The sequence below is a fragment of the Dama dama genome, chromosome 18, assembly GCF_033118175.1.
Source record: "Dama dama isolate Ldn47 chromosome 18, ASM3311817v1, whole genome shotgun sequence".
Taxonomy (NCBI): Eukaryota; Metazoa; Chordata; class Mammalia; order Artiodactyla; family Cervidae; genus Dama; species Dama dama.
In genome coordinates, this window is record NC_083698.1 from 54044372 (window position 1) to 54070663 (window position 26292).

At 42.6% G+C, this 26292-nt stretch overlaps 1 protein-coding gene across 3 annotated transcripts in view; it reads left to right on the top strand.

Annotated features, from left to right (window-relative positions):
• The window catches only part of DOCK4 (dedicator of cytokinesis 4), a 479093-nt gene that overhangs the window by 440461 nt on the left and 12340 nt on the right, over positions 1 to 26292 (top strand). For 2 of the 3 annotated variants that reach the window (XM_061165344.1, XM_061165347.1), the window contains 9 exons: positions 3700 to 3841; positions 5433 to 5599; positions 9076 to 9162; positions 18008 to 18184; positions 19168 to 19251; positions 24148 to 24267; positions 24619 to 24740; positions 25068 to 25188; positions 26186 to 26267. In XM_061165344.1, coding sequence (XP_061021327.1) covers positions 3700 to 3841; positions 5433 to 5599; positions 9076 to 9162; positions 18008 to 18184; positions 19168 to 19251; positions 24148 to 24267; positions 24619 to 24740; positions 25068 to 25188; positions 26186 to 26267 — 1102 coding nt within the window. The remainder of the gene's footprint in view (positions 1 to 3699; positions 3842 to 5432; positions 5600 to 9075; positions 9163 to 18007; positions 18185 to 19167; positions 19252 to 24147; positions 24268 to 24618; positions 24741 to 25067; positions 25189 to 26185; positions 26268 to 26292) is intronic. The other variant, XM_061165346.1, reaches the window with a different exon arrangement.

Sequence of the window (26292 nt, forward strand, 5' to 3'; positions counted from 1 at the left end):
AAAACAATGGAATGGGAAAGACTAGAGATCTTTTCAAGAAAATTAGAGATACCAAGGGAACATTTCATGCAAAGATGGGCACAATAAAGGAAAGAAATGGTATGGGCCTAACAGAAACAGAAGATATTAAGAAGAGGTGGCTAGAATACACAGAAGAACTATGCAAAAAAGATCTACACAACCCAGATAATCACAATGGTGTGATCACTCACCTATAGCCAGACATTCTGGAATGCAAAGTCAAGTGGGCCTTAAGAAGCATCACTATGAACAAAACTAGTGGAGGTGATAGAATTCCAGCTGAGCTATTTCAAAAGGGAGGTGGGAGGGAGGTTCGGAGTGGGGAACACATGTGTACCCATGGCTGGTTCATGTGAATGTATGGCAAAAACCACCACAATAAAATAAATAAATAAAATAAAAGATGATGCTGTGAAAGTGTTGCACTCAATATGCCAGCAAATTTGGAAAACTCAGCAGTGGCCACAGGACTGGAAAAGGTCAGTTTTCATTCCAATCCCTAAGAAAGGCAATGCCAAAGAATGCTCAAACTACTGCACATTTGCACTCATCTCACACGCTAGTAAAGTAATGCTCAAAATTCTCCAAGCCAGGCTTCAGCAATACATGAACTGAGAACTTCCAGATGTTCAAGTTGGTTTTAGAAAAGGCAGAGGAACCAGAGATCAAATTGCCAACATCTGCTGGATCATCAAAAAAAAGTACGAGAGTTCCAGAAAAACATCTACTTCTGCTTTATTGACTATGCCAAAGCCTTTGACTGTGTGGATCACAATAAACTGTGAAAAATTATGAAAGAGATGGGAATACCAGACCACCTGACCTGCTTCTTGAGAAACCTGTATGCAGGTCAGAAAGCAACAGTTAGAAGTGGACATGGAACAACAGACTGGTTCCAAATAGGAAAAGGAGTATGTCAAAGCTGTATATTGTCACCCTGTTTTTTTAATTTATATACAGAGTACATCATGAGAAATGCTGGACTGGATGAAGGACAAGCTAGAATCAAGATTGCTGGGAGAAATATCAATAACCTCAGATATGCAGCTGACACCACCCTTATGGCAAAAAGCAAAGAACTAAAGAACCTCTTGATGAAAGTGAAAGAGGGGAGTCAAAAAGTTGACTTAATACTCACCATTCAGAAAACGAAGATCATGGCATCTGGTCCCATCACTTCATGGAAAATAGTTGGGGAAACAATAGAAACAGTGACAGACTTTATTTTGGGGGGCTCCAAAATCACTGCAGATGGTGAGTGCAGCCATGAAATTAAAAGATGCTTCCTCCTTGGAAGAAAAGCTATGGCTAACCTAGACAGCATATTAAAAAGCAGAGATGTTACTTTGCCCACAAAGGCCTGTCTAGTCAAAGCTATGGTTTTTCCAGTAGTCATGTATGGATGTAGCTGGCAATCAGAAGGCCTCTTTGGCCAATCTTTCTCCGAGTTGGACTATAAAGAAAGCTGAGCACTGAAGAATTGATGCTTTTGAACTGTGGTGTTGGAGAAGACTCTTGAGAGTCCCTTGGACTGCAAGGAGATCAAACCAGTCAATCCTGAAGATCAGTCCTGGGTGTTCATTGTAAGGACTGATGTTGAAGCTGAAACTCCAATACTTTGGCCACCTTATGTAAAGAGCTGACTCTTTTGAAAAGACCCTGATATGGGTAAGACTGAAGGCGGGAGGAGAAGGGGACAACAGAGGATGAGATGGTTGGATGGCATCACTGACTCAATGGACATGAGTTTGAGTAAACTCTGGGAGTTGATGATGGACCGGGAGGCCTGGCGTGCTGCAGTCCATGGGGTCGCAAAGAGTCAGACACGACTGAGCAACTGAACTGAACTGATACATGTATCTATTCTTTTTTAGATTTTCTTCCCATATAGGTTATTACAGAGTAGTGAGTAGAGTTCCCTTTGCTATACAGTAGGTCCTTGTCGAATATCTTTTGAGCAAAATAAAATAACACATCATCAGAAGGTATGACTTCAATCAAGAAATTTTAAATATAGGATTATTTGTGGGGAGGGCAATCCTGATTCCTAAGGAGTCTGTCTTAGCTTGTGTTTCTCAAGGGTTTATTGGTTTATTGAGTGGCTTGGGGCACTGTAGCAGGTTCTCAGAGCTCACTTCTGTTGGTTCCTCTGCCTGCAGCTGCTTTTTCTCAGCTGCAACCCTGAGCCCCTTTCTGACTTCCTCACTCAGAGAGAGTACTCACCCAAAGTACTTCCTCTCTGCATTTGGTGCAATCACAGAAACCTCCCAGAGCTGAGAACTGCTGAGATCTTTGGGCCTTAACTCCCCAGACCATGAAGCACTTTACTCCTTAAAGATCTTCAGGGCATCTTATCCCACAGTCTTTCTTGGTCTCCATAGCTCTTAGGAGTTTTTCCATGTACCAGGCCATGTTCAGAACAGAGGGAGCTAAGGCCTTGGACTCAGACCTGAGCTTAAATCTCATACATGTGGACAAAGTATGTAATGATCTTGATCCTCAGTTCTCAGCTACAAAATGGGGGTGGGGACACCCTCTCAAGTTTCTTTGGGTTAAATAAGGTATGTGCTGGCTGTGCTTAACAATTATAATTTCATTATCATTAGACTGTCATTAAACTTCCCTGGTGGCTCATGACCATTAAGAATCCGCCTGCACTGGATTTGGGTTTGATCCCTGGGCAGGGAATACCCCCTGGTAAGGGAATGGCTACCCATTTCTGTAGTCTCACCTGAAGAATTCCATGGATACAGGAGGCTGGCAGGCTATGGTCCATGGGGTTGCAAAGAGTAGGACATGACCGAGCGACTAATACTTTCACTTGAAACTGTCAGGAAGTGTTGTTCCCTATCGATAACCAGATCATGAAGGTGCTTGTTGAGAATGTCCCCACCCTGCCAGCCCTGTGGCCTCCATCAAGGATAGCTTTCACCTTTCTTACCTGAATGAGAGAGTCCTAACTAACAGAATATTTATATGTATTGTAAAAACAAAACAGAAACAGACAAAGATTTCTCCAACATTTAGCAAGACCTTAAACGTCCCCAATCTTGGCTTCAGTCAGTTAACAGAGGTCCTGGCTACAGGACGCTGAGCGGAGTCAGGGATGGCCAGGATGCTTGCAGCAGCAGCCCTGCGGAGAGCTGGCATGCAGGCGGCTTGGCCTTCCTCTCCATGGAAGGATCTCGGAGTGAAAGGGTTAAGGCCAATCTCTGTGACCTTTATAGAAAGGATGCATAAAATGTATTTTTAGGGATTGCGCTTACTTTGCTTTCTTCCAAATTGAGAATTTGCCCACTTAACTTTGTTATACAGTTTTTAAAATAGTCTGTAACATGTATTCACTAACATTTGGAGGGAACACCATTGCTTTGTTTTGTACTTTGGTGCTCTGAGAACCAGACACCCCTTTTCACCTCAAGCAGGTGAACCTGGAAAAGTGAGGCATGCCGTGGAACTTACTAGAAGCAATAGAGAGTGATGCTTATGACCTTTGCCCTGTATTTTTAATATTCGGACAAATTCTCTAGACTGTTCCGGTGTGGTTTTTTTGGTTCTATTCTATTGATGTTGGGCCTATGCTTAGTTACTGCCAGTGTTGCATATTTTGACTTCTCTCTGTAGTGATTGCACTCAATTACATAGTCCTAATGTTTCTTTTTCTGATTTTATCTCCAGAATAAAGAGTTTGTGTGTCGAGGGCATGACTACGAAAGACTGGAGGCCTTCCAGCAGAGAATGCTGAACGAGTTCCCCCACGCCATCGCCATGCAGCATGCCAACCAACCCGACGAGACCATCTTCCAGGCAGAAGCTCAGTGTATCCACGCCTAGAAAGGCCGGATTCTGACTAGGTCCCACTGGCCTTGGGCTGCAGAGTGTTTCTGTGCAGGTGCTTCAGGCACTGGCCCCTTGTCAATAGCCCTGTTTCACTCTCCTTCTTTCTCATCATCTTAATTTTAGCTTAGCTCCTTCCAAACAGAATTATGCTAGGTATTCTCATAATGTCAGTTGAAAAGAAATCCCTTAAGGATTCTGTTAAGAATATTCTTTTTTCCTTTTAGTTGCAGCTTTTCTATATCTCAACCCTGCTTTTAAAGCTCCTTTTTAGGGATTTCCCCTAGAATAATTTTGCTCTGGCATCCCCTGTAGAAATGGGCTTCCCAGGTGGCTCATTGGTAAAGAATCCACCTGCCACTGCATGAGGCTTGGTTTGATCCCTGAATTGGGAAGATCCCCTGGAGAAGGAAATGGCAACCCACTCAAGTATTCTTGCCCAAGGAATTCCGTGGACAGAGGAGCCTGTTGGGTTACAGTCCATGGGGTCTCAAAGAGCCAGACGCAACTGAGTGTGCATGCATGCACATACACACTCACACACACCCTGTAGAAACTACTTCAGTTCAAGGAAATGACAGCATTATGTTTACTGGCATATATCACTTACCCACTTTTCCCTTAATATTTTTATTCTGAATGAAAGGGAAGAGGAGGAGGTAGCCCCATATCTTTCAGGGACTCTTAGCCATGGCATTCCAGACAGCATTTAACAATTGTCGTGTAGTTGATACTCCCATTTGTGCAAACATAAACAACTCAACTGAAATTACACAGGCATTAGAGACAAAGGGAATTCGCCCCAGCATTCCTTTATGAATTGTTCTCTCTTCCTGAAATTGACAATCTTAAAGAAGATCAGAAATTCCCCCCTGAAAATTATGGATACCATTCCAAAGTAGAAACTTAAATGTACCAGAAGCAAGCAATTACTTAAGGGAAAAGATTTTGCTATCTTTCTTTGAATGAGAAGAAAAGATGGTAAATGTATAAGTAAATATAATACCCCTTTAATATAGCTTTCAAAAATACCAACTATAACTAAACACTCTGCTTATCAATACAAGGTTTGGGAGAGTGGATACCTCAAATGTGCAAAGGCTAGAGACAGGGAACATATGAGTTACTCTCAGTACTGGTTGCTGTCTTTGGTTGCATAGGTATTTATACATTATTTTTCAAACAAACACATTTTAAAAGGACCATACATGCACTAAAGATCAGAGCCTCATAAACAAGGGTTAAAATGAATACAATCCTTAGTACCTAGGATCCAAGCCATTCAAACCCACCCCCACCCCCAAAAAAATCTATGATAAATGAATTTACAGGACATAGAAATTTCAAACTGATACTTTGTCAGAATGACCAATGTGAAGCTATTTTAAGGCTTATAGTTTGAGAAGTGATTTGCTATAAACTGAGTTCTTGGTACCTTCTTGGCAGTTTTGACTTTACCCCAATAGAAACACTCAATTGTTCGCCATCCTTTTCTTTCTGCCATAGCTCGGGTCAAGCCAGACGCCCCAGAGAGTCTGCCAAATCAGGTTCCCTCCTTGACTCTTGAATCCTAGATTTGCAGATATACGCCGTGACTCCCATCCCAGAAAGCCAGGAGGTCCTTCAGAGAGAAGGTGTCCCAGACAACATCAAAAGTTTCTATAAAGTGAATCACATCTGGAAATTCCGCTACGACAGACCGTTTCACAAAGGCACGAAAGATAAAGAGAATGAATTCAAGGTACTGAGCAATTCTTGTGACACATGGTTTCCTCAAATAGACTGAGAGCTTTTTTTATCAAGATGCTTGTTAAATATTTACTCAAGATACAGTCAGGTGATAAAACTAGAAGGTGGTCTAATTATTCTTAAACTCTACCATGTATCAGGGTGACAGGGGGTGTTTTCTAACCAAGCAGATTTCTTGGCCTGGAAATTCTGACTCATTGGGTCACAGAGGAAGCCCCAAAGTTTATGATGATTCTACTGGCAGTGGTGCTCTGTCCAGTTTTTGAGATCTCAGGGTTCAGCTCAGTCCTCCATTCGTTCATGCTGAACTAACTGTGGAACCCCAGGTATTTAATCTCAGATATAGGAGACTGCCACGAGTAAAGGATACTGAAGGAACAGGTGATTCTGAGATAGAACCACAGGGGAGGCTCCTGGCCCAGTGAGAGGGACTGTGCTGTCTTTTGCTGCTTTTTCTTAATAGAATGATGTGTAACTCAGACTTCTGAGAGGACCAACCATAGATTCTTCGCATGGATTGAGTTTTCCATCCTCAGTTCTGATAAGCCTTGCTAGTTCTCTCTCAGCCAGAAAGGGCAAGGTTTCTCACAGCCCTACTGGGGGAAAGGGATGAAATTGCTCCACATGTAAATTATAATCTGCCCTTTCCTTGATAACAGTGACAAAGTGAAACCATACAGATCCCCAGTATCTCCTCCCAAGCAAAAAAATGTAAAATGAACCTTAGATCCTGGGTGACTTGGCTTAGCTTCTTTCACTGCAGTGAAGTGAAAGTCGCTCAGCATGTCCGACTCTTTGCGACCCCATGGACTATACAGTCCATGGAATTCTCCAGGCCAGAATACTAGAGTGGGTAGTCTTTCCCTTTTCCAGGGGATCTTCCCAACCCAGGGATTGAACCCAGGTCTCCCACATTGCAGGTGGATTCTTTACCAGCTGAGCCACCAGGAAAACCCAACAATACTGGAGTGGGTAGCCTATCCCTTCTCCAGAGGATCTTCCCGACTATGAAATCAAACCAGGGTCTCCTGCATTGCAGGTGGATTCTTTACCAAGTGAGCTATCAGGGAAGCTGGGAAATGTTCTTCTAACACTATCAGCTGTGATTGTCTGATGTGAACTCGCCTGTCACTCCTGCCCAAGTTTCGGTCCCTGGTACTCCTCACAGTAACTCCAGAATTGCTCACAAGCAAGTGATCAGAGGGAAAGCTGGATAGTTTTGCAGTGTTATGATGAGACCGAGCAAAGCACAGTCCTTTGGGCAAGGACGTTGATGGGTTAAACATCAAGGCCAGGAAACCACTGGAAAATAACCCTATGATGTTACTGAAAAGATCCATGACCATTTTCTAATCCCTCTGGATAATTTTTCTTTCTGCCTTCCAAAACTGATTAAAGATCATTAGTGTATAATATAGTTTTCACTGCAAGTTTCCAGTAGGTAAAAAGGCCAAGGTCCCCCAGAATCAGGCAGGTGACTTGCTCAGAATGGCATTCTCACCACCCCAGACCCTGCACTGGAATGTTATCTTCTGATGCCTTCTCCATTGCTTTTTCTGCTGCACCACATTTCCTTTTGGCCATCACTTTAAATATTTATCAATGGTGTAGCAACCCTCCTTAAAAAAAAAAAAAAAAAAAATCTGGCTGCTTTTTCCTGTGCTCACAGCCCTCAGCATCTGGCTCCAAGCTGCCCTTCCGGAAGCCTCGTCTCTGCCGCAGCCCACTCACCCACTCTCAGCTCTGGCAGCGCGGAGCTCTCCCTCCATCTCCTGCCGCGCCCTTTCACAAGCCGCGTGCGTCTCTGCTTCCTGCTGCCTGCACCGCTTCCCCCGCTCCCCGCCTGGCAAACTCCTACTCACTCTTCAAAATCCCGCTCACGTGTCGCCTCCTCAGTGAAGCGCGGCCCCCTCCCACAGGACGCCGCGTGTGCCGCCCCCTCCTGGCTTCCCAGCACCTGGGCTGCTCCTCTCTCTTCTCCCTGACCCCTTCTATTTTTTTTTAAATCTGTGCTGGGTCTTCCTTCCCACTCAGGCTTTTCTCTAATTGCAGCAAACGGGGGCTCGGGCTTCTCATTGCGGTGGCTTCTCTTGTTGCAGAGCACACTCTAGGGCATGTGGGCTCAATAGTTGTGGTTCCCCAACTCTAGAACACAGGCTCAGTAGTTGTTGCACATGTGATTAGTTGCTCCTCAGCATGTGGCATCTTCCCGGATCAGGGATCAAACCTGTGTCTCCTGCATTGGCAGGCGGATTCTTTTCCCCTGAGACGCCAGGGAAGCCCCCTGAGCCCTTCTTGATCTGCTTTGCCCCTCATCAGCAGCAGAGTGCTCTGGCCTCCTGTCACAGGGCTGCTGCCATATTCATCTCACTAGATCTTGGCTGGCACAAAGAAATCCTTCCATTTGTTGTTGTTGTTGAATAAATGGCAGTGTTTCAGGAACCCTGTCAGGTTTACTACATGTGGGAATACACTTTGTTTAACTAGGAAACATGAGGCGGAAATGCAGAAGCCTGTGGACAAGAGAGAGACCCATTGTCAACAGCAGCTCTTACCAAAGGCACCTGTGATTGCATGTGTCATGGGGGTGCTCATCCTGGCCAGAGGGAGGCCCCGCTCTAAGTACGGATCTTCCTGGATCATAGCAGTGCAGATGGCCCAGTAGCTGGAGCCGTGGGGCAGTCAGGCGTTCTCGTGCGGGGGTCCTGGGGCTGCAGTCCAGGTGATGAGGATGTTGCTTTGAGCAGGTCACATGCCTCTCGGGCTTCCCTGGCAGCTCAGCTGGTTAAGAATCTGCCTGTAATGCAGGAGACCCTGGTTCAATTCCTGGGTCGGGAAGATCCCCTGGAGAAGGAATAGGCTACCCACTCCAGTATTCTTGCCTGGAGAATCCCCGTGGACAGAGGTGCCTGATGGGCTACAGCCCATGGGGTCACAAAGAGTCAGACATGACTAAGCACAGCACAGCACACATGGCTTTTGGAGGGCTAGTGTCTGTCATCTTTAATACAGAAAAATTAGGCTATGAGATTCCTAAAGCCCATTCCTTCTTGAGGATTCTGTTGTTCTAATCTCATGACAATTAGCTGATACTATATCCCATTCCAAGTAAAAATGGCTAGAACCCCTTGAGGAGTTGAGAAACTTTAAATTAGAAATTTAGAGAAAAAGGAAAGAATGTGATGACCTGTTTTTACATTTTTAAGGTTACTGTGTGAAGCAGATCATGTATTCTGCACACACAAAAAAAAAGTTTCAGATTATATACAGTGAAATTAACGTAAACTTCAGCATGTCTTACTGAGATAGCTTCCTGAGTGCAAGGAGATTGCTGAAGCACTGGAATGAATACTAAAGAAAAGCTGACAAAGACTGAGAACTTGGTAAAACTGAATGGCAAACATTAGTCATTGCTCAGTAACTGGAAAGAAGGTAACTTGGGGACTTAATTTGTTTTGTATTTCATAGAGTCTCTGGGTGGAAAGAACATCACTATACTTGGTGCAGAGTTTACCTGGAATTTCCCGCTGGTTTGAAGTGGAGAAGCGTGAAGTGGTAAGGATCAGAGCTTATTCTCAAGTATTGAATACTTGCTCAGCACAGTTGTTCACCTGGAGTCAGGCCATGTATTCACTGCTTCTGCTTTGGACTCCAAGTCCCTGGAAACACTCATAGTAAGCTAGTGAATGTTTGTGATGTTGACTGCTATGATGAAAGCTGGAAGGGGACCCATTGGCCTAGCCCAGCCAGTCTGAGTGATCCCTCCAAAATAGCTCTGACTGCAGTATGTCAACACCTCAGGCCCTTGAGTTAGAGAAACTGGAATTCCAGTTCCCCTAACCACTCTAGCTATGAGACCTTCACTGTTTATCTTCAGTGGAAGAAAGTTATCTACATTATCTTATTTAATCACCATGTCGAAGCTACAAGGTATGTATGCATTTTTGTTTTGTTATTTGCATTTCTTTATTTTTAGATTTCACATGTAAGTGATAAAAGTGTTTATCTTTCTTTGACTTATTTCACTAAGTATAATACCCTCTAGGTTCATCTACATTGTTGCAAATTTAATTCTTTTCTATGGCTGAGTAATATTCCATTGTGTGTATGTGTATGTATATATATATGCAATTATATACATCACCTCTATCTTCTCTATCCATTCATCTGTGGATGGACACTTGGGTTGTTTGCATATCTTGGCTGTTGTACGCAATGCTGCTATGAACACTGATGTGCGTGTATCTTTTTGAATTAGTATTTTTTTTTTTTTTTCTTTGCTGTATAGCCAGGAATAGGATTGCTGGATTATATGGTAATTCTGTTTTTAGTTTTTGAGGAACTTCCATCGTATTTTCTAAGGTGAACCAATTTACATTCCCACCAACAGTGTGCTGTGGTTCTCATTTCTCCATGTCCAAGGTACATATTCTTACCCCTCTTTTCTTAAGTTTTGACAAGAGGTTAAAACCTTTGCCACAGATCCCGTAGCAAGATACTGAAAGGGGATAAACTCAGACCCAGATTTTTCTGACTCCAAAGCCAGGTATGTTTATTTCTTCTAGCCTTATAAGCAGTGTGAGGCCAGTGTCAAGCCCAGCACAGTATCTGACACACAGTAGGTCCATGCGGTGACAGTTCACAGGAGAAGGATGCCGCTGCGCTGTTCTCGCTGAGCTCCGGTGGAGCAATCAGCGGGTGTCACTGAGAATGTGGGAATCACAGCAACCAAAGAGCAGTCCAGTTCATTCAGTCACTCAGTCGTGTCTGACGCTTTGCGACCCCATGGACTACAGCACGCCAGGCCTCCCTGTCCATCACCAACTCCCAGAGTTTACTCAGACTCATGTCCATTGAGTCGGTGATGCCATCCAACCATCTCATCCTGTCTTCCCCTTCTCCTCCTGCTTTCAATCTTTCCCAGCATCAGGGTCTTTTCTAACGAGTCAGTTCTTCGCATCAGATGGCCAAACTATTGGAGTTTCAGCTTCAACATCAGTCCTTCCAATGAATATTCAGGACTGATTTCCTTTAGGAGGGACTGGTTGGATCTCCTTGCAGAACTGAAGAGCCTTCGGTTGTAAAACATGCCCCCTGCTGTGGGAAGGGAGAGAGCGTTTGTGGAAGGCAGCCATGGAGTGAGAACCCCTCCCCAGCAGTTATCAAGGCCCCAGCCCCTTGCTGTCAGCCACAGACCTATACCCCCAAGAATCCCCCCTCCCACCCTTGGCATATCCATTATGTCAGGGGCCAGCCCTTTGCCACAGTCCTGATAGAAAAATGTGCCAGTCGTGAAAATGTAATGTAGCCCCTTCCTTTTTTAGGTAACAAGCCTCTCTGTCAATGAATCCGTAAGAGCAGATCCCACCCAAATTGTCTTCCAAGAATGGCTTGTCCTACCTGCAGTCTCTTTAAGCATCGAAACCACTCTCAGCTTATTCTGTTCAATCACGCTAGGAATTTAATGGCATTTTCATTTTGCAAGGCTAAAAAATTCATACAGCTCTCTTCACAAACTGCACTCCATCCAGCAGATTACACCAGTGTGGGTGTGTTCTTGTCAAGTCTGACTCAAGGGTCCACAGAGTTGGCTGCTTCCATGGTGGACCCCGTGGCCTCCTGTGGAAGAGGCTGCTGAGTTCAGTGCTCAGAAAGTCTTTAATGTTTTGCTTCCTGCTGAATGGCATGGGCCCAAACCACAGGAATGTTCTTAGTCATCCTTACTGCATTAATGATTCCGAGAGCCTTGTCAGCTACTTACTACCCAGAGCAGTAAATTCTGTGAAGTCTCACCAGTGTGCCTAACCTTAGAAATATTATACACACACACACAGCCTGCTAATAAAAAGCAGCATGCTGATGGTGATTAAGGGAGCGTTACTAAACACAGCCTTTCAAATAGCAGCTGCCTACTTTATTAGAATATGCAGTCTTACACTGTCAAGCAGAACAAATCCAACTGGGCTGTTTTGTTCCCTGAACACAGCCCACTTGTGACAACCTCGTGTCCTTCTCTTATCCCCGCTGCCTGGCATATCCCCATCTTCTGTTAGTGTTGTTGGTTTCCTGCTTTAATTGCCAGTGTAGAAGGTCCTCATGATTGGGGCACTCAAGACATATGTGCCGCACTGAATTGAAATTCCTTTTGGACCTTACCAATCTCTAAAAGATTCTGAGTACCAAAAGATGTTTTCATAAGTTTGGCTCCAAAATTCAGTTGTGAATATACCTAACCCAATCTAAGACCATTTATGATCTTTATCTCACTTAGTAGGACTACTCATATACTTTACTACAGAAAATATTAACACATTTGATTAAAGGAAACTTCTTCAGACCCTGCCTGAGGATGGTGTAATATACTATAGGTGCCCTATGTTACCTTTCTGAAGAACTCAGAAAAATTCTGAGTTCTGAAACATCTGGCAGCAAAGATTTCAGATGAGATAATGGGCCTTTATTCTCTAAATCATGACCCCAGAACATTATTGAACATATTATCCCATTCTTTCAAAGAAGATAAGCCTCTTTGAACTACTGTTTCCTCAGTAATTGTTTTTTAAAACAAAATATTTTTGATTAAAAATAAGCTTATTTAAAACATCTTAAACATGGTGAAAAAGCTATAAAATAGAATGTACAGATAATGATATTTTTAAGCCTTACAGATAGTGACAGTGTTCTCATGTGCTGTGTGCTATGCTAAGCCACTTCAGTCGTATCTGACTCTTTGTGATCCTGTATGCTGTAGCCTGCAGGCTCTCCTGTCCATGGGATTCTCCAGGCAAGAATACTGGAATAGGGTGCCACGCTCTCCTCCAGGGGATCTTCCCGACCCAGGGATCGAACTTGCATCTCCTGTGACTCCTGCAGTGACAGGAGGGTTCTTTACCACCGATGCCACCTGGGAAGTCCCAATATTATCACGTGTGTGCTTCGTCGCTCAGTTGTATCTGACTGTGACCTCACGGACTGTGGCCCTCCAGGCTCCTCTGTCCTTGGGATTTTTCAAGAATACGGGAATGGGTTGTCATTTTCCTCCACCAAGGGATCTTCCCCACCAGGGATTAAACCCACCTCCTGTGTCTCCTGCACCTCAGGTGGAGTTTTCGCCCACTGAGAATATTATCACACTTCGCATCAGATCCATCAGAAAGTTGTGTGGCTCCAGGTACTTTCAAAATTACCCAGCATGTGAGCCCTGCTCATCTCCCTTGTGATGGCGCCATCTAGTGCCTGATTTCTTTTTAACATTTAATTTATTTTAATTGGAGGCTAATTACTTTAGGGTATTGTGGTGGTTTTTGCCATACATCTAGTACCTGATTTTGAAGCAGTCTCTTAAGAGGTCACCTGCTTCTGCTTTTCTTCCCTCCCCCTGCTGCAGACACCTCTGTACACAGTAGCCAGTCTCCTTTTTAAAACTAAAGTTATGTCATATAAAAATAGAGAAAAGATGTAATAAACTTAGTTACCCATTATTTTACTTCAGTTATCAAAAAGGCTGATTTTGTGTCATCTACACCTCCCTCCATTCCCTTCTACACTGGATTATTTGGAAGTCAGTCCTAGACACTATGCAAGAATATTTCAGTCTGTATATTTATCAGAAGCGTACACACAATACCATTATTGTGTTTACGTTTTCCATCTAAAAATTTTAACAGTAATTCCTTGATCACAAAATATCCAGTTTATTCACAATTATCTAATTCTTCATTTTATAGGTTTTTGTTTGCTTTTGTCATCTATTGTTTGAACCTGGACCCAGATAAGGGCCACACATTCACATTGGTAGAAATACCTCCTAGATCTCATTTGATCTATAGGTTCCCCCAAATTATTTTTTCCTTGCAGCTTTTTTGTTGAAGAAATCAGGTTGTTTATACTGAAGTGTTTCCTTGAGTCTGGATTTTGCAGGCTATGAATCAGTGAGGTCATTTAGTGTGTTTCTTTGCTCCCATATTTTTTGGTAAATTGATAGCTATATCTAAAAGCTTGATAAAATGTTTTTTTGTCTTTTATTTTTTGCAAGACTACTTCTCAGGTGGTGTTATATGCTGTGGTTGGCAAGTAGCGCTGATCATTGCCCCTGTCCAGGAATCTATTAGAGGTTACAAAAGGGTGATATTTCATCATTCTTTCTTCATTTATTGATTAGAATACTTCTATAGAGAAACATCCCTTCATCGACAATCTGATTACCCTAAGGTATAGGAAAGGAAGTCTAATACTTTTTTCTTTCCTTTGAGTTACCAATTTTAAAAATAATAATTTGGTTTCCTAACACCCTATAAGGGCTTCCCAGGTGGCACCAGTGGTTAAGAACCTGCCTGTCAGTTCAGAGGGCATAAGAAATGTGGATTCAATCCCTGGATCAGGAAGATCCCCTGGAGGAGGGCATGGCAACCCGCTCCAGTATTCTTGCCTGGAGAATCCCGTGGATGGAAGAGCCTGGTGGGCTACAGTCCATAGGGTCATAGAGAGTCGGACATGACTGAAGTGACTTAGCACCCACAACACCCTATAAATGTGACCAGAGAGGGTTTTATTTTTTTAGTTTTGTTTAGCATCATGGATTTAAACATATTTGTTTTGTTTCAATTGCAATTATTACAATTGCAATTATTACTCATTACTTTTCACATTATTACTCATTACTTTTCACATTGTTCCATTTTGCCCGTTGAAAGCATTTTCAGGTTGGCTCCTCAGTCCTTTTGACAGTATCCAAGTTGTCTTTGTCACTGAGCTAATACACAGGCCAGTTGTCAAATCAAGCACAGGAATCAGCATCAAACTTTACTAACAACTTTTAGGCAGTCAAGAGGCTGGGATGAAGCAGAGAGATATCTGAGACCTCAAGTTTTGTCCTCCACATCCATCTTTCCCGTATCACTAATAATTCAGATCTGGAGGCAGAGTCTCTAAGGGAAGTTCACAGAGTTCCTCGTACAGAGGGCACATTTGAATCATAAAACTTAAATTGTGAATCATTCCAATTTATACTCCAGAGAGTTGTCAGACTTCTCTGGAACATTCTCTAGTGAAGCATGCCTGAGGGACTCTGGGTTTATTTACTGTAAGCAATCTTGTAGCTGGGGACTTCCTGCTAAGAGCATTCCATAGATACCATCTCTTCCTCTTAGCAGTTAATCTATATTGAAGCTTTAATTGACAAGAAGATAAGATCTCAGTCACCTGCTTTCTTTCCTGTTCCCCAAGGACATCCCTCCAGTAAGGAGAGTGAATTTACAGCAGGCCAGCTGCTTTAATGAAGCCTTCCTTGCTCTCTGGGTAGTCCAGACTCACTTGTGCAATCTTGCCCCAGACCTGAAAGCAACCATGTCTCCTATGACTCCTGATTCTTTTCAGTGGTGGATAGTAATTAAAGATCACAGTCTGGGACCAATGGAAAATAATTTATTGATAAATGTTTCTACACATTATTCTTTATGCACTTCTTTGACCATCTCCTTAGAATAATTTCACCAACATATAATCAGTAATATTGACTCATGGATCAGCAATGGCATGTATTAATTTATGCCCTGTCTGGAGGAGGTAACTGTTCTTGGGAATAACCATTTTCCCAGCATTCTCTTCAACACAGGGTGCTGTATATTATTTTAAAATTTCCAGATATTAGGCCAAAAATGGTCACAGTAGGGTTGGCTTTTTTTGGCATTTTTTGAGTGCTAATGAACATGGTATGTTTTCATTAACTCAGTTTTGGTGAATGCACTGATTATATTCTTTGTATAGTTTTCATCAGTATTTGAGATATATTGATAATTCATCTGAAATATATGTTGGAAATATTTTCCTAGGTTGTTATTTGTCTTTTGTCTGTATTTACTATATTTTATTTTGCTTACTTGTAAAATTTCTTCATATTACTAACATTTAAAGGGTAAGCATAAATTTTTTAAAAATTGTGATCAAAATCACATACAAGTCACCATAATAACCATTTTTAAATGTATAATACAATGGTATTAACTATATGCACATTGTTGTGCAATATCCATTGAATAGCAATTTCCCTTTCCCCCCATCCCCCAGCATCTGGCAACCGCTGTTCTACTTTCTGTTTCCAAGAGGTCTTGTTGACTTTTTAACTTTCAGTTCATCAGAACTCTCAGACTTCTTCTTTGTGAGTTAACTCTTGTGATCTCAAAACAAAAGCTTAATGTCATAAATAAATAAAACCCTGTTTACCACCACTCAGGTAAAGAAACAGCATACTGGCAATAGCACCCTTCTGGCCTCTTGTGCCTCATTTTCAGTTGCTGTTCCCTCCCTTATCGTAACTTTTATGGTACCCATTCTCTTGCTTTGTTTATTACCTATATATATCTCTTTAAACAAGTCAGTTTAGTTTACGTGGTTTTAAACTTTATACAGGCATATCCTGGAGATGGTGCAAGTTCAGTTTCAGACTACCACAATAAAGCAAGTCACACAGATTAGTTGATGTCCCAGTGAATATAAAAGTGATGTTCACATTATACTATAGTGTATTAAGTATGTAATAACATTGTCTAAAAAAACAATGTATATACCTTCAAGAATATGAAAATACTTTATTCCAAAAAATGCCACATCAGTTATAATAGTAACATCAAAGACCACTGATCACAGTTCACCATGACAAATATAGTAATGAAAAAGCGTAAAATATTGTGAGAATTACCAGTGTGACACAGAACATGCAGTGAGCAAATGCTGTTGAAAAAAATGATTCCAATAGACTTACTCGATGGAGGGTGTCAATTTATGAAAAACATAGTATCTGTGAAGTGCAGTAAAGCAAAGTACAATAAAAAGAGGTACACCTGTGCAATAATGTAATTCTGTATATATTCTAGTGTAACTGCATCTGTCAGTATGATTTACAATATTAGTCCATGTTATTACATGTGACTTGTTTTCATTGCTGTATTCCATTGTATACTACCATATGTTTATGCATTCTTTTCTTGATGGATGTACAGATTTTGGAGATAAGTATGAATATTTTGTACATGTTTCCTAGGACACATGTATACAGATATTCTACTCCACTTCTCCTCAGATATATGCCTAGGAGTAGAATTACTGGCTCACACAATATATAGATATCTTCATCTTTAATAAATAATCCCAAAGTGGTTGAACCGATTTGAACATTCAACAGCAGGAATTAAGAGATTCAGTTCCTCACATTCTCACTTCATTTGCTACTGTTATACTTATTTTGCCATTCTGGTAAGTGCTTACTAGTATATCAGTGTGGTATTATTTTTCACTTCTTAGATCAAAAATGCAGTTTTGACACTTTTCATATGTCTACTGGTCATTTCGGTTTCTTCCTTCATAAAATGGCTATGTTTTTTGTCCATATTTAAGTGGGCTGTTTGCCTTTCTCTTAATGGCAAAATTTTAAGAGTTCTTTATATATTCTGGACATAGACTGATGATTTTTACGTTACAAATATCTTCTCCTACTTTCTGGTTTATCTGTCCTCTTGTATAATGTCTTTTGATAAATGTACATTCTGAATTTTGACATAGTCAAATCATTCTAGTACTTTTCAGTGTTGGTTTAAGATGATTCAGGTGCCCTTTAAAAACTATTTCCTTAATAATAATTTCCCTTCCTTAATAATCCTTAAGCTTAGATTATTATACAGACGAGAGCTTGGCAGACCTTCTCTTCAAAGAGTATGTCAATGTCAGTAACGGTCACAATGCTGTGCATTTGAAGAGCAGTTTCATCATTTTCACAATGAGTCTCCCATTAAAACTCGGAGTGGAAAAGTCATTATGATTCTGTTTGGCTCTCCTGGAACAAATAGATCCTGCAGCATATCTGATTATCTTATTTTCTATAACTCAAAACTGTGTGCCATCCTGTGCCACTTTATGGTGCTGTTATATACGCATATGGGGCCCATGTGGGCATATGTCCCATCTTCCCAACTGGGCTGAAATCTCCTTGACATCAGAGGATCTGTAAATGCATTTTATTATCTCCTGTGGTACTTCGCATTAAGTATCTAGAAAGATGCTAAGAATATGCAGGGTCCTTGAACACCTAGCCTTCAAAAGAAAAGAAAAAATAAATTGTAAAATACATAGGCTTGAATTTTGTTTCAAGAATTAAATTGTTTTAGTGCTAATATATAATCAGTGATTGTTGATTATTCGAACCACATTTCAGCCAGTGAACATAATCACCTTCTCTTCCCAGGCCTTACAAACAGCTAATTTGTCTTCTATATCCTTGTCTGTTCTATACTGATGGCCCCTAGTAGAGATATTGAGGGGAGCACAGATAATTCAGAATGTGGGTAATCTACTTTGTCTTCTTGAATGTCACAAAATCCAATATATATTTATGCTCATTTGTTCTCAGGTAGAAATGAGTCCTCTGGAAAATGCCATTGAAGTGCTGGAGAATAAGAATCAGCAGCTGAAGACTCTGATTGGTCAATGTCAGACAAGACAGATGCAGAATATTAATCCCCTAACCATGTGCCTGAATGGAGTTATAGACGCTGCGGTTAATGGTGGAGTTTCCAGGTATCAAGAGGTAAGGATTTGGTATTGTTATGTGAAAGTTTTCATATGTGATTTCTTAAGGTTTCAGAAGTCTTTTTTCAAGATATGCCCATACATCAACCTGCTGACATAGGGCCACAATCAATACAACCAGATTTCTTTGCTTAATAGAGTAAATGTGTAATCACTGGGGATGCACACTTACTCTGTTTCCCAGAATGTGATATTTTGAGGTTAAAAGTATGTGCATGTGTGTGTTTTCTTAAATAAAAGTAGTGAAGATATCACAGTTGTTTAATAAATGGCTACCTAAACCCATTTCCCTAAGCAAAGAGTGATCCTTGGACATAAAAGAATCTAATCTTGTTTGGAAGATGGGGCTACCGTCTTGATCATTCTGAGTCTTTAGGCAGCTTATTTTAGGATAGCATGTCATAAGCAGATGTTTTTCTGGAATTCCCTTGCTTTCTCTATGATCCAACAAATATTGGAAATTTGATCTCTCATTTCTCTTCCTTTGCTAAACATAGCTTGTAAATCTGGAGGTTCTCGATTCAAGTACTGCTGAAACTTAGCTTGAAGGATTTTGAACATAACCTGACTAGCATGGGAAGTGAGCTCAATTGTCCGGTAGTTTGAACATTCTTTAGCACAAGTTGGGCAAACTCTGGGAGATAGTGAAGGACAGGGAGGCCTGGTGTGCTGCAGTCCTTGGGGTCGCAGAGTCAGACACGACTGAGCGACTGAACAGCAACATGATGTCATAAAAGCTTATGGATTTAGATTTGCTGTTTTACCAAAGATACAAAGTTCATGCAATCTCTGATCTCCTGTTAACAATCACCTCCTTGTATTCCCTCTGACCAGCTGCCACACTTTGAATCATTCCATCCAGCCCCCAAAAGTGGTATATAATAGTGATATTTCTTTAAAGAAGCCTTAGAAACAATAAGCGTGTCTTCCACTTCCTTTGTAACCCTCTTGAAGTAAACTGACTGCCCTTCTTCTTACCAGGCATTCTTTGCCAAGGAATATATCTTAAGTCACCCCGAAGATGGAGAGAAAATTGCACGGTTAAGAGAGCTGATGCTTGAGCAGGTAAGGGGGGCAGAAGCCCATCACCTTCTCCCTCTTCCATGCACACATATGCTTGCCTACCCAGGGTCCCATCTACATGGTTTTCTCTGGGTTGGCCAAAAAGTTTGTCTATGTTGTTCCATAAGCTGTGTCAGAAAAACAAACTTTTTTGGCCAGCCCCATATGTCAGCAATCTAGCAGTCACAGGTTACAGATTCACTTGTCATATATTGTCACTTGCTAATTTCTACTTTTTCTTCCCACTTAGATGTAGGGGGGAAAATGAAAAAATGAGTCGACTATGGCAGCCCCTTAGAGCAAACATCATGTCAGCCCTTGGCACGTTCTTTGAATGCTCAGTCCCCAAAGACTTGATGCCAACTTTTCACTCAAGATTTTGGGATCGTGTAACTTCAGGCCAACTTAACATGAATGATTCAGTAAAGGAATGAATGAGATTCGTACTTAAATGTTAGACTAAGGAAGTGGGCAATCAGTAATACCCTTTGCTTTAAAACAGTATCACGCTGTGCAGACAAAGCCTGTAGATCATATGACATAGATCTACATACAATCTCATCATTTTCAGTTCTACAAAAGCACAATTGGCTTTTGTTTCTTTGGTTCCATCAAATATGAAGAGCCAGGGTGAATAACCTGTTGCTTTCTCTTCCCCTGTTGATACATCTTGGCCTGAAAATGGTTTGAAAACGTCTGAGGTGGGAGACATTATGGTGAGAGGCTGGGTTAAATAGGAAATAAATCAATAGGAAATCAATAGGAAACATTTTATATCTATGAAAAATGGAATATGTATGATAAAATGTGACATTTGATAATGCCAAATTAATAAACAAAGCATGTTCTGTTGGACTAGGAAATGATGAGGCTGTATCTGGTTTTAGTCCATATTTTATGCTCTGTAGGCTTGGTCCACAAAATTGATACTGAAGGGAGAGAAGTGGCCATGGACCAGGACCGTGGGTGGAAGAGTCAGTTGGACAGCTTCTGGAAAAGAGGGATTACTTGAATTTGACCTGAAAGGAAAGAGAAGTTAAATTCTCATTGTGGCCCTGGGTATGATGTAGTTGCTAGAAATGAAGTGAGCAGCTTAGGTCATCAAGTACTTAGGATTATGGAATGCCTTTAGCCTTTGTTGACTTTTAATTCTCTCGTGAGCAGTTTGTCTCACCCCAGGATTCTTACCTGCTGTATTCAGTATGACTGAACTCTTTCCCTCAAGTTAAAATCAAAAGGACTAAAAAGCCTCTCAATATGCCAGCAAATTTGGAAAACTCAGCAGTGGCCACGGGACTGGAAAAGGTCAGTTTTCATTCCAGTCCCTAAGAAAGGCAATGCCAAAGAATGCTCAAACTACCGCACAATTGCACTCATCTCGCATGCTAGTAAAGTAATGCTCAAAATTCTCCAAGTCAGGCTTCAGCAATACATGAACCATGAACTTCCAGATGTTCAAGCTGGTTTTAGAAAAGGCAGAGGAACCAGAGATCAAATTGCCAACATCCACTGGATCATTGAAAAAGCAAGAGTTCCAGAAAAAATCTACTTCTGCTTTATTGACTACGCCAAAGCCTTTGACTGTGTGGATCACAATAAACTGTGGAAACAGATCAGAATATCAGACCACCTGATCTGCCTCTTGAGAAACCTGTATGCTGGTCAAGAAGCAACAGTTAGAACTGGACATGAAACAGACCAGTTCCAAATCGGGAAAGGAATACGTCAAGGCTATGTATTGTCACCCTGCTTATTTAACTCATATGCAGAGTACATCATGTGAAATGCCAGGCTGGATGAAGCACAAACTGGAATCAAGATTGCTGGGAGAAATATCAATAACCTCAGACATGCAGATGATACCACCCTTATGGCAGAAAGTGAAAAAGGACTAAAGAGCCTCTTGATGAAAGTGGAAGAGGGGAGTCAAAAAGTTGGCTTAGAACTCAACATTCAGAAAACTAAGATTATGGCATCCAGTCCCATCACTTCATGGCAAATAGATGGGGAAACAATGGAAACAGGGGCAGACTTTATTTTCTTGGGCTCCAAAATCACTGCAGATGGCGACTCCAGCCATGAAATTAAAAGACACTTGCTCCTTGGAAGAAAAGCTATGACCAACCTAGACAGCATATTAAAAAGCAGAGACATTACTTTGCCGACATAGGTCCGTCTAGTCAAAGCTTTGGTTTTTCCAATAGTCGTGTGTGGATGTGAGAGTTGGACTATAAAGTAAGCTGAGTGTAGAAGAATTGATGCTTTTGAACTGTAGTGTTGGAGAAGACTCTTGAGAGTCCCTTGGACAGCAAGGAGATCCAGCCAGTCCATCCTAAAGGAAATCAGTCCTGAATATTCATTGGAAGGACTGATGCTGAAGCTAAAACTCCAAAACTTTGGCCACCTGGTGTGACGAGCTGACTCATTTGAAAAGACCCGATGCTGGGAAAGGTTGAGGGCAGGAGGAGAAGGGGACGACAGAGGATGAGATGGTTGGATGGCATCACTGACTCGATGGACATGAGTTTGAGTAGGCTCTGGGAGTTGGAGATGGACAGGGAGGCCTGGCATGCTGCAGTTCAGGGGATCATAAAGAGTCAGACACAACTGAGCAACTGAACTGACTGACTGAAGAAGTCTCTCAAGAAAAAGATTGAGGAACCTTTGTTTTGTCTGCATCATGGGACCCTGTGGAAAGAGCTGTGGCCTAGGAAGCATTAGATCCTAGCAAGTCATGCACGGTATAGCCTTGTGACCTTGGGCAAGTCACATGTCTTTGCAGGACTGTAGGAAGCTGGGAGGGCTGGAGAGCGATGGTCCTCTGGGAAGCGGTTCAGAGACCTGTCTAGTAGACTCGGAGCTGCACAGCCCCAGGGCTCCTTCCAGAAAGGACCTGTGGCCCCACCTGCTGGAAGACACCTTGGCCTCTCAGATCCTCCAGCATTGCCTCTGCTGCAGTGTCACCTAGCCTAATGTCCCTACCTTCCTGGATGACCTGCATCCGGTAACCGGGAAGGAGAGGCCCAGCCTGGCCATTTGGGGCACACACAGTGCAGTTGTGACAAATCATTCAAGGCCCCAAGCTGCCCTGGGGTCGGCAAAGGCTTTCAGGCTGCCGTGCTGGTTCAGTTTCCTATTCAGTCAAGTCCCGCTCTGCCCCTCCCTCCCATGGGCAGTGATCCCAGGGGTACTCCCCAGTGAACAGCCCAGCCTCCATGCCGAAGCTGCCTCCAAGAGCACCCAACCTGCAGCCTTACCTGGACCAAAGGGCGGGCTCTTCGCAGCCAGAGTCTCAGATGCAGAGGACCAAGGGCCCTGCCCATAGACTCGACTCCTCCAGCCCTCCTCCCTGCCCACAGAGACCAGGCTTGCCCTTTGGCCTCAGACATACTGCACTTGACATTTATTTCAAGGTTTTTTTTTTATCTTTATGCAAATGTTACAGGCAAAGTTGCCACTGTTCTGACCCTTAGGGAGGTACTGGATGCTCTCACCACCCCCAGAGTCATTCATGTCTGCCCTGAAGCTTTCAAACTTGAACCATCACGGGCTGTAGAGATAAAGGACCATCTAGTAGTGATGTGTGATTTGTTTTCCTCTCAGCCTCTGAAATTTGTCCTTTTGACCACTGTAGCATGGGGCGTTTTTTAAAATGTAAAAGATGTCTTCTACTCCCATCAAAGGGATTAAGCACTTTTGACCTAGCTGTACAAAGGAAACTTGAATGTTTACATTCATCTCAGTTTAGGTTCTCAGAGCAGGAAACCATTTTTGAAAATAGGAACTGTTCCTTTTTGCATTATAAAGGAGAAGAAGAAGAAGAAGATTTTTTAACGAAAACAAGAAGCACAGCAACTGTTACAGAATACCCTCTCCTTCCTTCCTCCCTGACAGATTCTGAAAATCTGAGAGAGGGAGGGGTAGGGACAGAGGAACTGACGGGAGATAAAAGGGTAACATGGCTGAGAGAGTGCCAGCCAGAAAAGAGGTCCCGTGGGGAGTACCACGTGGTGCGTGCTAAGTCACTTCAGTCGTGTCCGACTCTTTGTGACCCCATGGACTGTAGCCCGCCAGGCTCCTCTGTCCATGGGATTCTCCAGGCAAGAACACTGGAGTGGATTGCCTTGCCCTCCTCCAGGGGATCATCTCGACCCAGGGATTGAACCTGCGTCTCTTACATCTCCTACATTGGCAGGCAGGTTCTTTATCACTAAGGGGAGAACCACCTGACCCTCCTAACAGGGAGCTGCATCCCTTGCCCCCTCCTGACAAGTGCAGGAAGGGGCCAAAGGGACGCTTAACTGTTAAATATGGCTGTTGTTACAGGTTGAAAATACATGGGAAAGAAACTTGGGGTAGTAGGACACTTAAGTCCTTGGAATCAGACTTAAGTTCAGATTCCCATTTGTCCTTTAGTACGTGCAGAATTCTCTTTTTTCTTTTTTTAAAACTATGTATAATTGCTTTGCAGTGTTGTTAGTTTCTGCCGTACAGCGGCGGGAATCTGCCATATGTGTATATGTGTCCCCGCGCTCTGGATTCCCCCTCCCAGCCCTCTGGGTCATTGAGAGCACTGAGCTGAGCCCCCTGTGTTATACGGCACTTGCCACTAGCGAGCTGTCTTACACAGGGCGTTATAGTGTATGTCAGTGCTACGCTGTCAATCCATCCCACCCTTTCCTGCCCCAGCTGTGTCCACCAGTCCATTTGCTACATCTGCACATGCAGAATTTTCTGATCCTCAGTGCTCTCCGCAGTAAACTAAGGATTGCTCCTGTCTTGTCGGATGGGGAGGTTAACAGTAATGCATGCAAAATGCAGGGCACCATGCTTGAATCCCCAGCAGGCACTTAAGGCGGTACTCACTGATGGGGATTTTTTCCTTCTATTACTCTCAAGGCACAGATTTTGGAATTTGGCTTGGCCGTGCATGAGAAGTTTGTGCCTCAGGATATGAGACCCCTTCACAAGAAGCTGGTTGACCAGTTCTTTGTGATGAAGTCCAGCTTGGGGATTCAGGTATGTACACAAAGGGTCCGCCAGGGGGCAGTCTGACTTCTACCATTTGCTTTTTGTTAGAGGAACCATGAAGTATACAACAGTGACATCTTTTGGTTTGTCTGCCAAACTGCACCAAAATTTTACCAGAGAGCCCTCAAATATTAAAATGGCATTAACTTTGGCTTACCACACTTAACTTTCATGAAAATGAAAAAGTAAATGAGGGAAGGCTTAATAACTTACATTCCTAAGTGCCTATATAAAGGTTTTATGACCATCAGAATTCACATCTAGTACAACACAGCACCTCTCGAGTGATTCAGCCCTTACCGTTACAATTCTGAAATATTTTCTTTACTACCTCTTTAGGAATTCTCCGCTTGTATACAAGCCAGTCCAGTCCATTTTCCTAATGGAAGCCCTCGTGTGTGTAGAAACTCAGCACCTGCTTCCATGAGCCCAGATGGCACCAGGGTAATTCCTCGACGCAGGTAAGTCATATTCTGCATTATCTGACAATTTGGCATTCCCACAAGATGATGCGGAACGATTGTCTCGTTCTTTATGGCACAATTTGTCAAATATGCGGTTTCTTAATGAAATAAGTAACCCTAGAGGCAGCTGCAGACATCTGCCACTGGTAAAACAGCAAGAGCATGAGAAATAAACTCAGACGTTTGATCACATTGAGGCAAACGGGAGGCGACAAAATGGGATGTGTATATTTTTTTTCCCTTTGGTTTTTATACCGTGCCAGCATGTGATGAAGTGCAATGTAGAGACTAAGTTAACGACCATTTCTTTTCCCCTGAAAACAGCCCATTAAGTTACCCAGCTGTCAACCGGTACTCTTCCTCTTCACTGTCCTCACAAGCGTCTGCTGAAGTAAGCAATATTACAGGGCAATCAGAAAGCTCTGATGAAGTCTTTAACATGCAGGTACTTGATCAGCTGTTTTCTTTCTGTCTGGTCCTGTTTATTCCCTTTCTGTCTCAATCATGAGTGTTTCCATTCACTCTGCTATGCTTAGGAACAGACCTACGAGCGAGAACTTGACCTAAGGACAAACCTTTACACACCTGTATTGCCTTATTGGGCCCTGGAGTCTGCAAAGCTGATTCTCTCAAAGCTGCCCCGGCCACTCTAGGAAGACCTGAGCCAGCGGTGGGCAAGCCCGGCCAGGCCCTACGAGGGGAACTTTGAGCTCTGCCTCTGAGTCAGGTCTTCAGTTGGGTGTCCTGGAGCTTGTCACCACCGACCAGCTGCCTCTTAGCATTCCTAAGTGTTTTGTTCTTTTAAGAAGATACCGTTTAGGGGCCCATTCTAAGATTCCTCTACTTAGGTATATGTTGGAAATTTCCCATAATAAAAAACTGTTTACTAAAGAAAAACAGAGGTTTTTAGGGATTTAAGTGTCAGTGTAACTCTTGAAACAAAAATTTGTGTTTAGATACAACTAATAGGACATTGATAATCACTCGGTAAGACTCAGCTGAAATTTTCCTCACCTCTGTCTTTGGAAAGGGGCCATAACACATGTTGCCAAATTTACACTTTGAATGTACGACATTGGAGAAAAGGCACAGACGTGTTCTCTGCCTTTTAGAAGCACTCAGCTGTTTACCTGCCCGAGGCTGGGAGCCTTTCTGCTAGTGCTTTAGTCAGGGAGCCGCTGCTGACTGGTCTTTAGTCATAGGCTGTATGGAGCTGAATTGAACACAAAGGCATTCCTTTGGCAGGTGTCAAAAATCTCAGATTTTTTTTTTTTTTTATTAATTCAGACAGGCATCCGTATTGGTCTGAGTTAGTGAGATTTTCCCATAATTCTTAATGGGCTTTTTCTACTTTGAAAAAAAAATGGTGATTTTGTTTCAAACGCGTCAGTGTAGTCTGCAGCCTCTAAGCCTTATCTGATAACAGTTCCTGTGTTTTCCAGCCAAGTCCATCTACCTCAAGTTTGAGTTCTACTCACTCCGCCTCGCCTAATGTGACAAGTTCTGCTCCCTCGAGTGCCAGAGGTCAGTGCCAAGGCGTGGGGTGGAC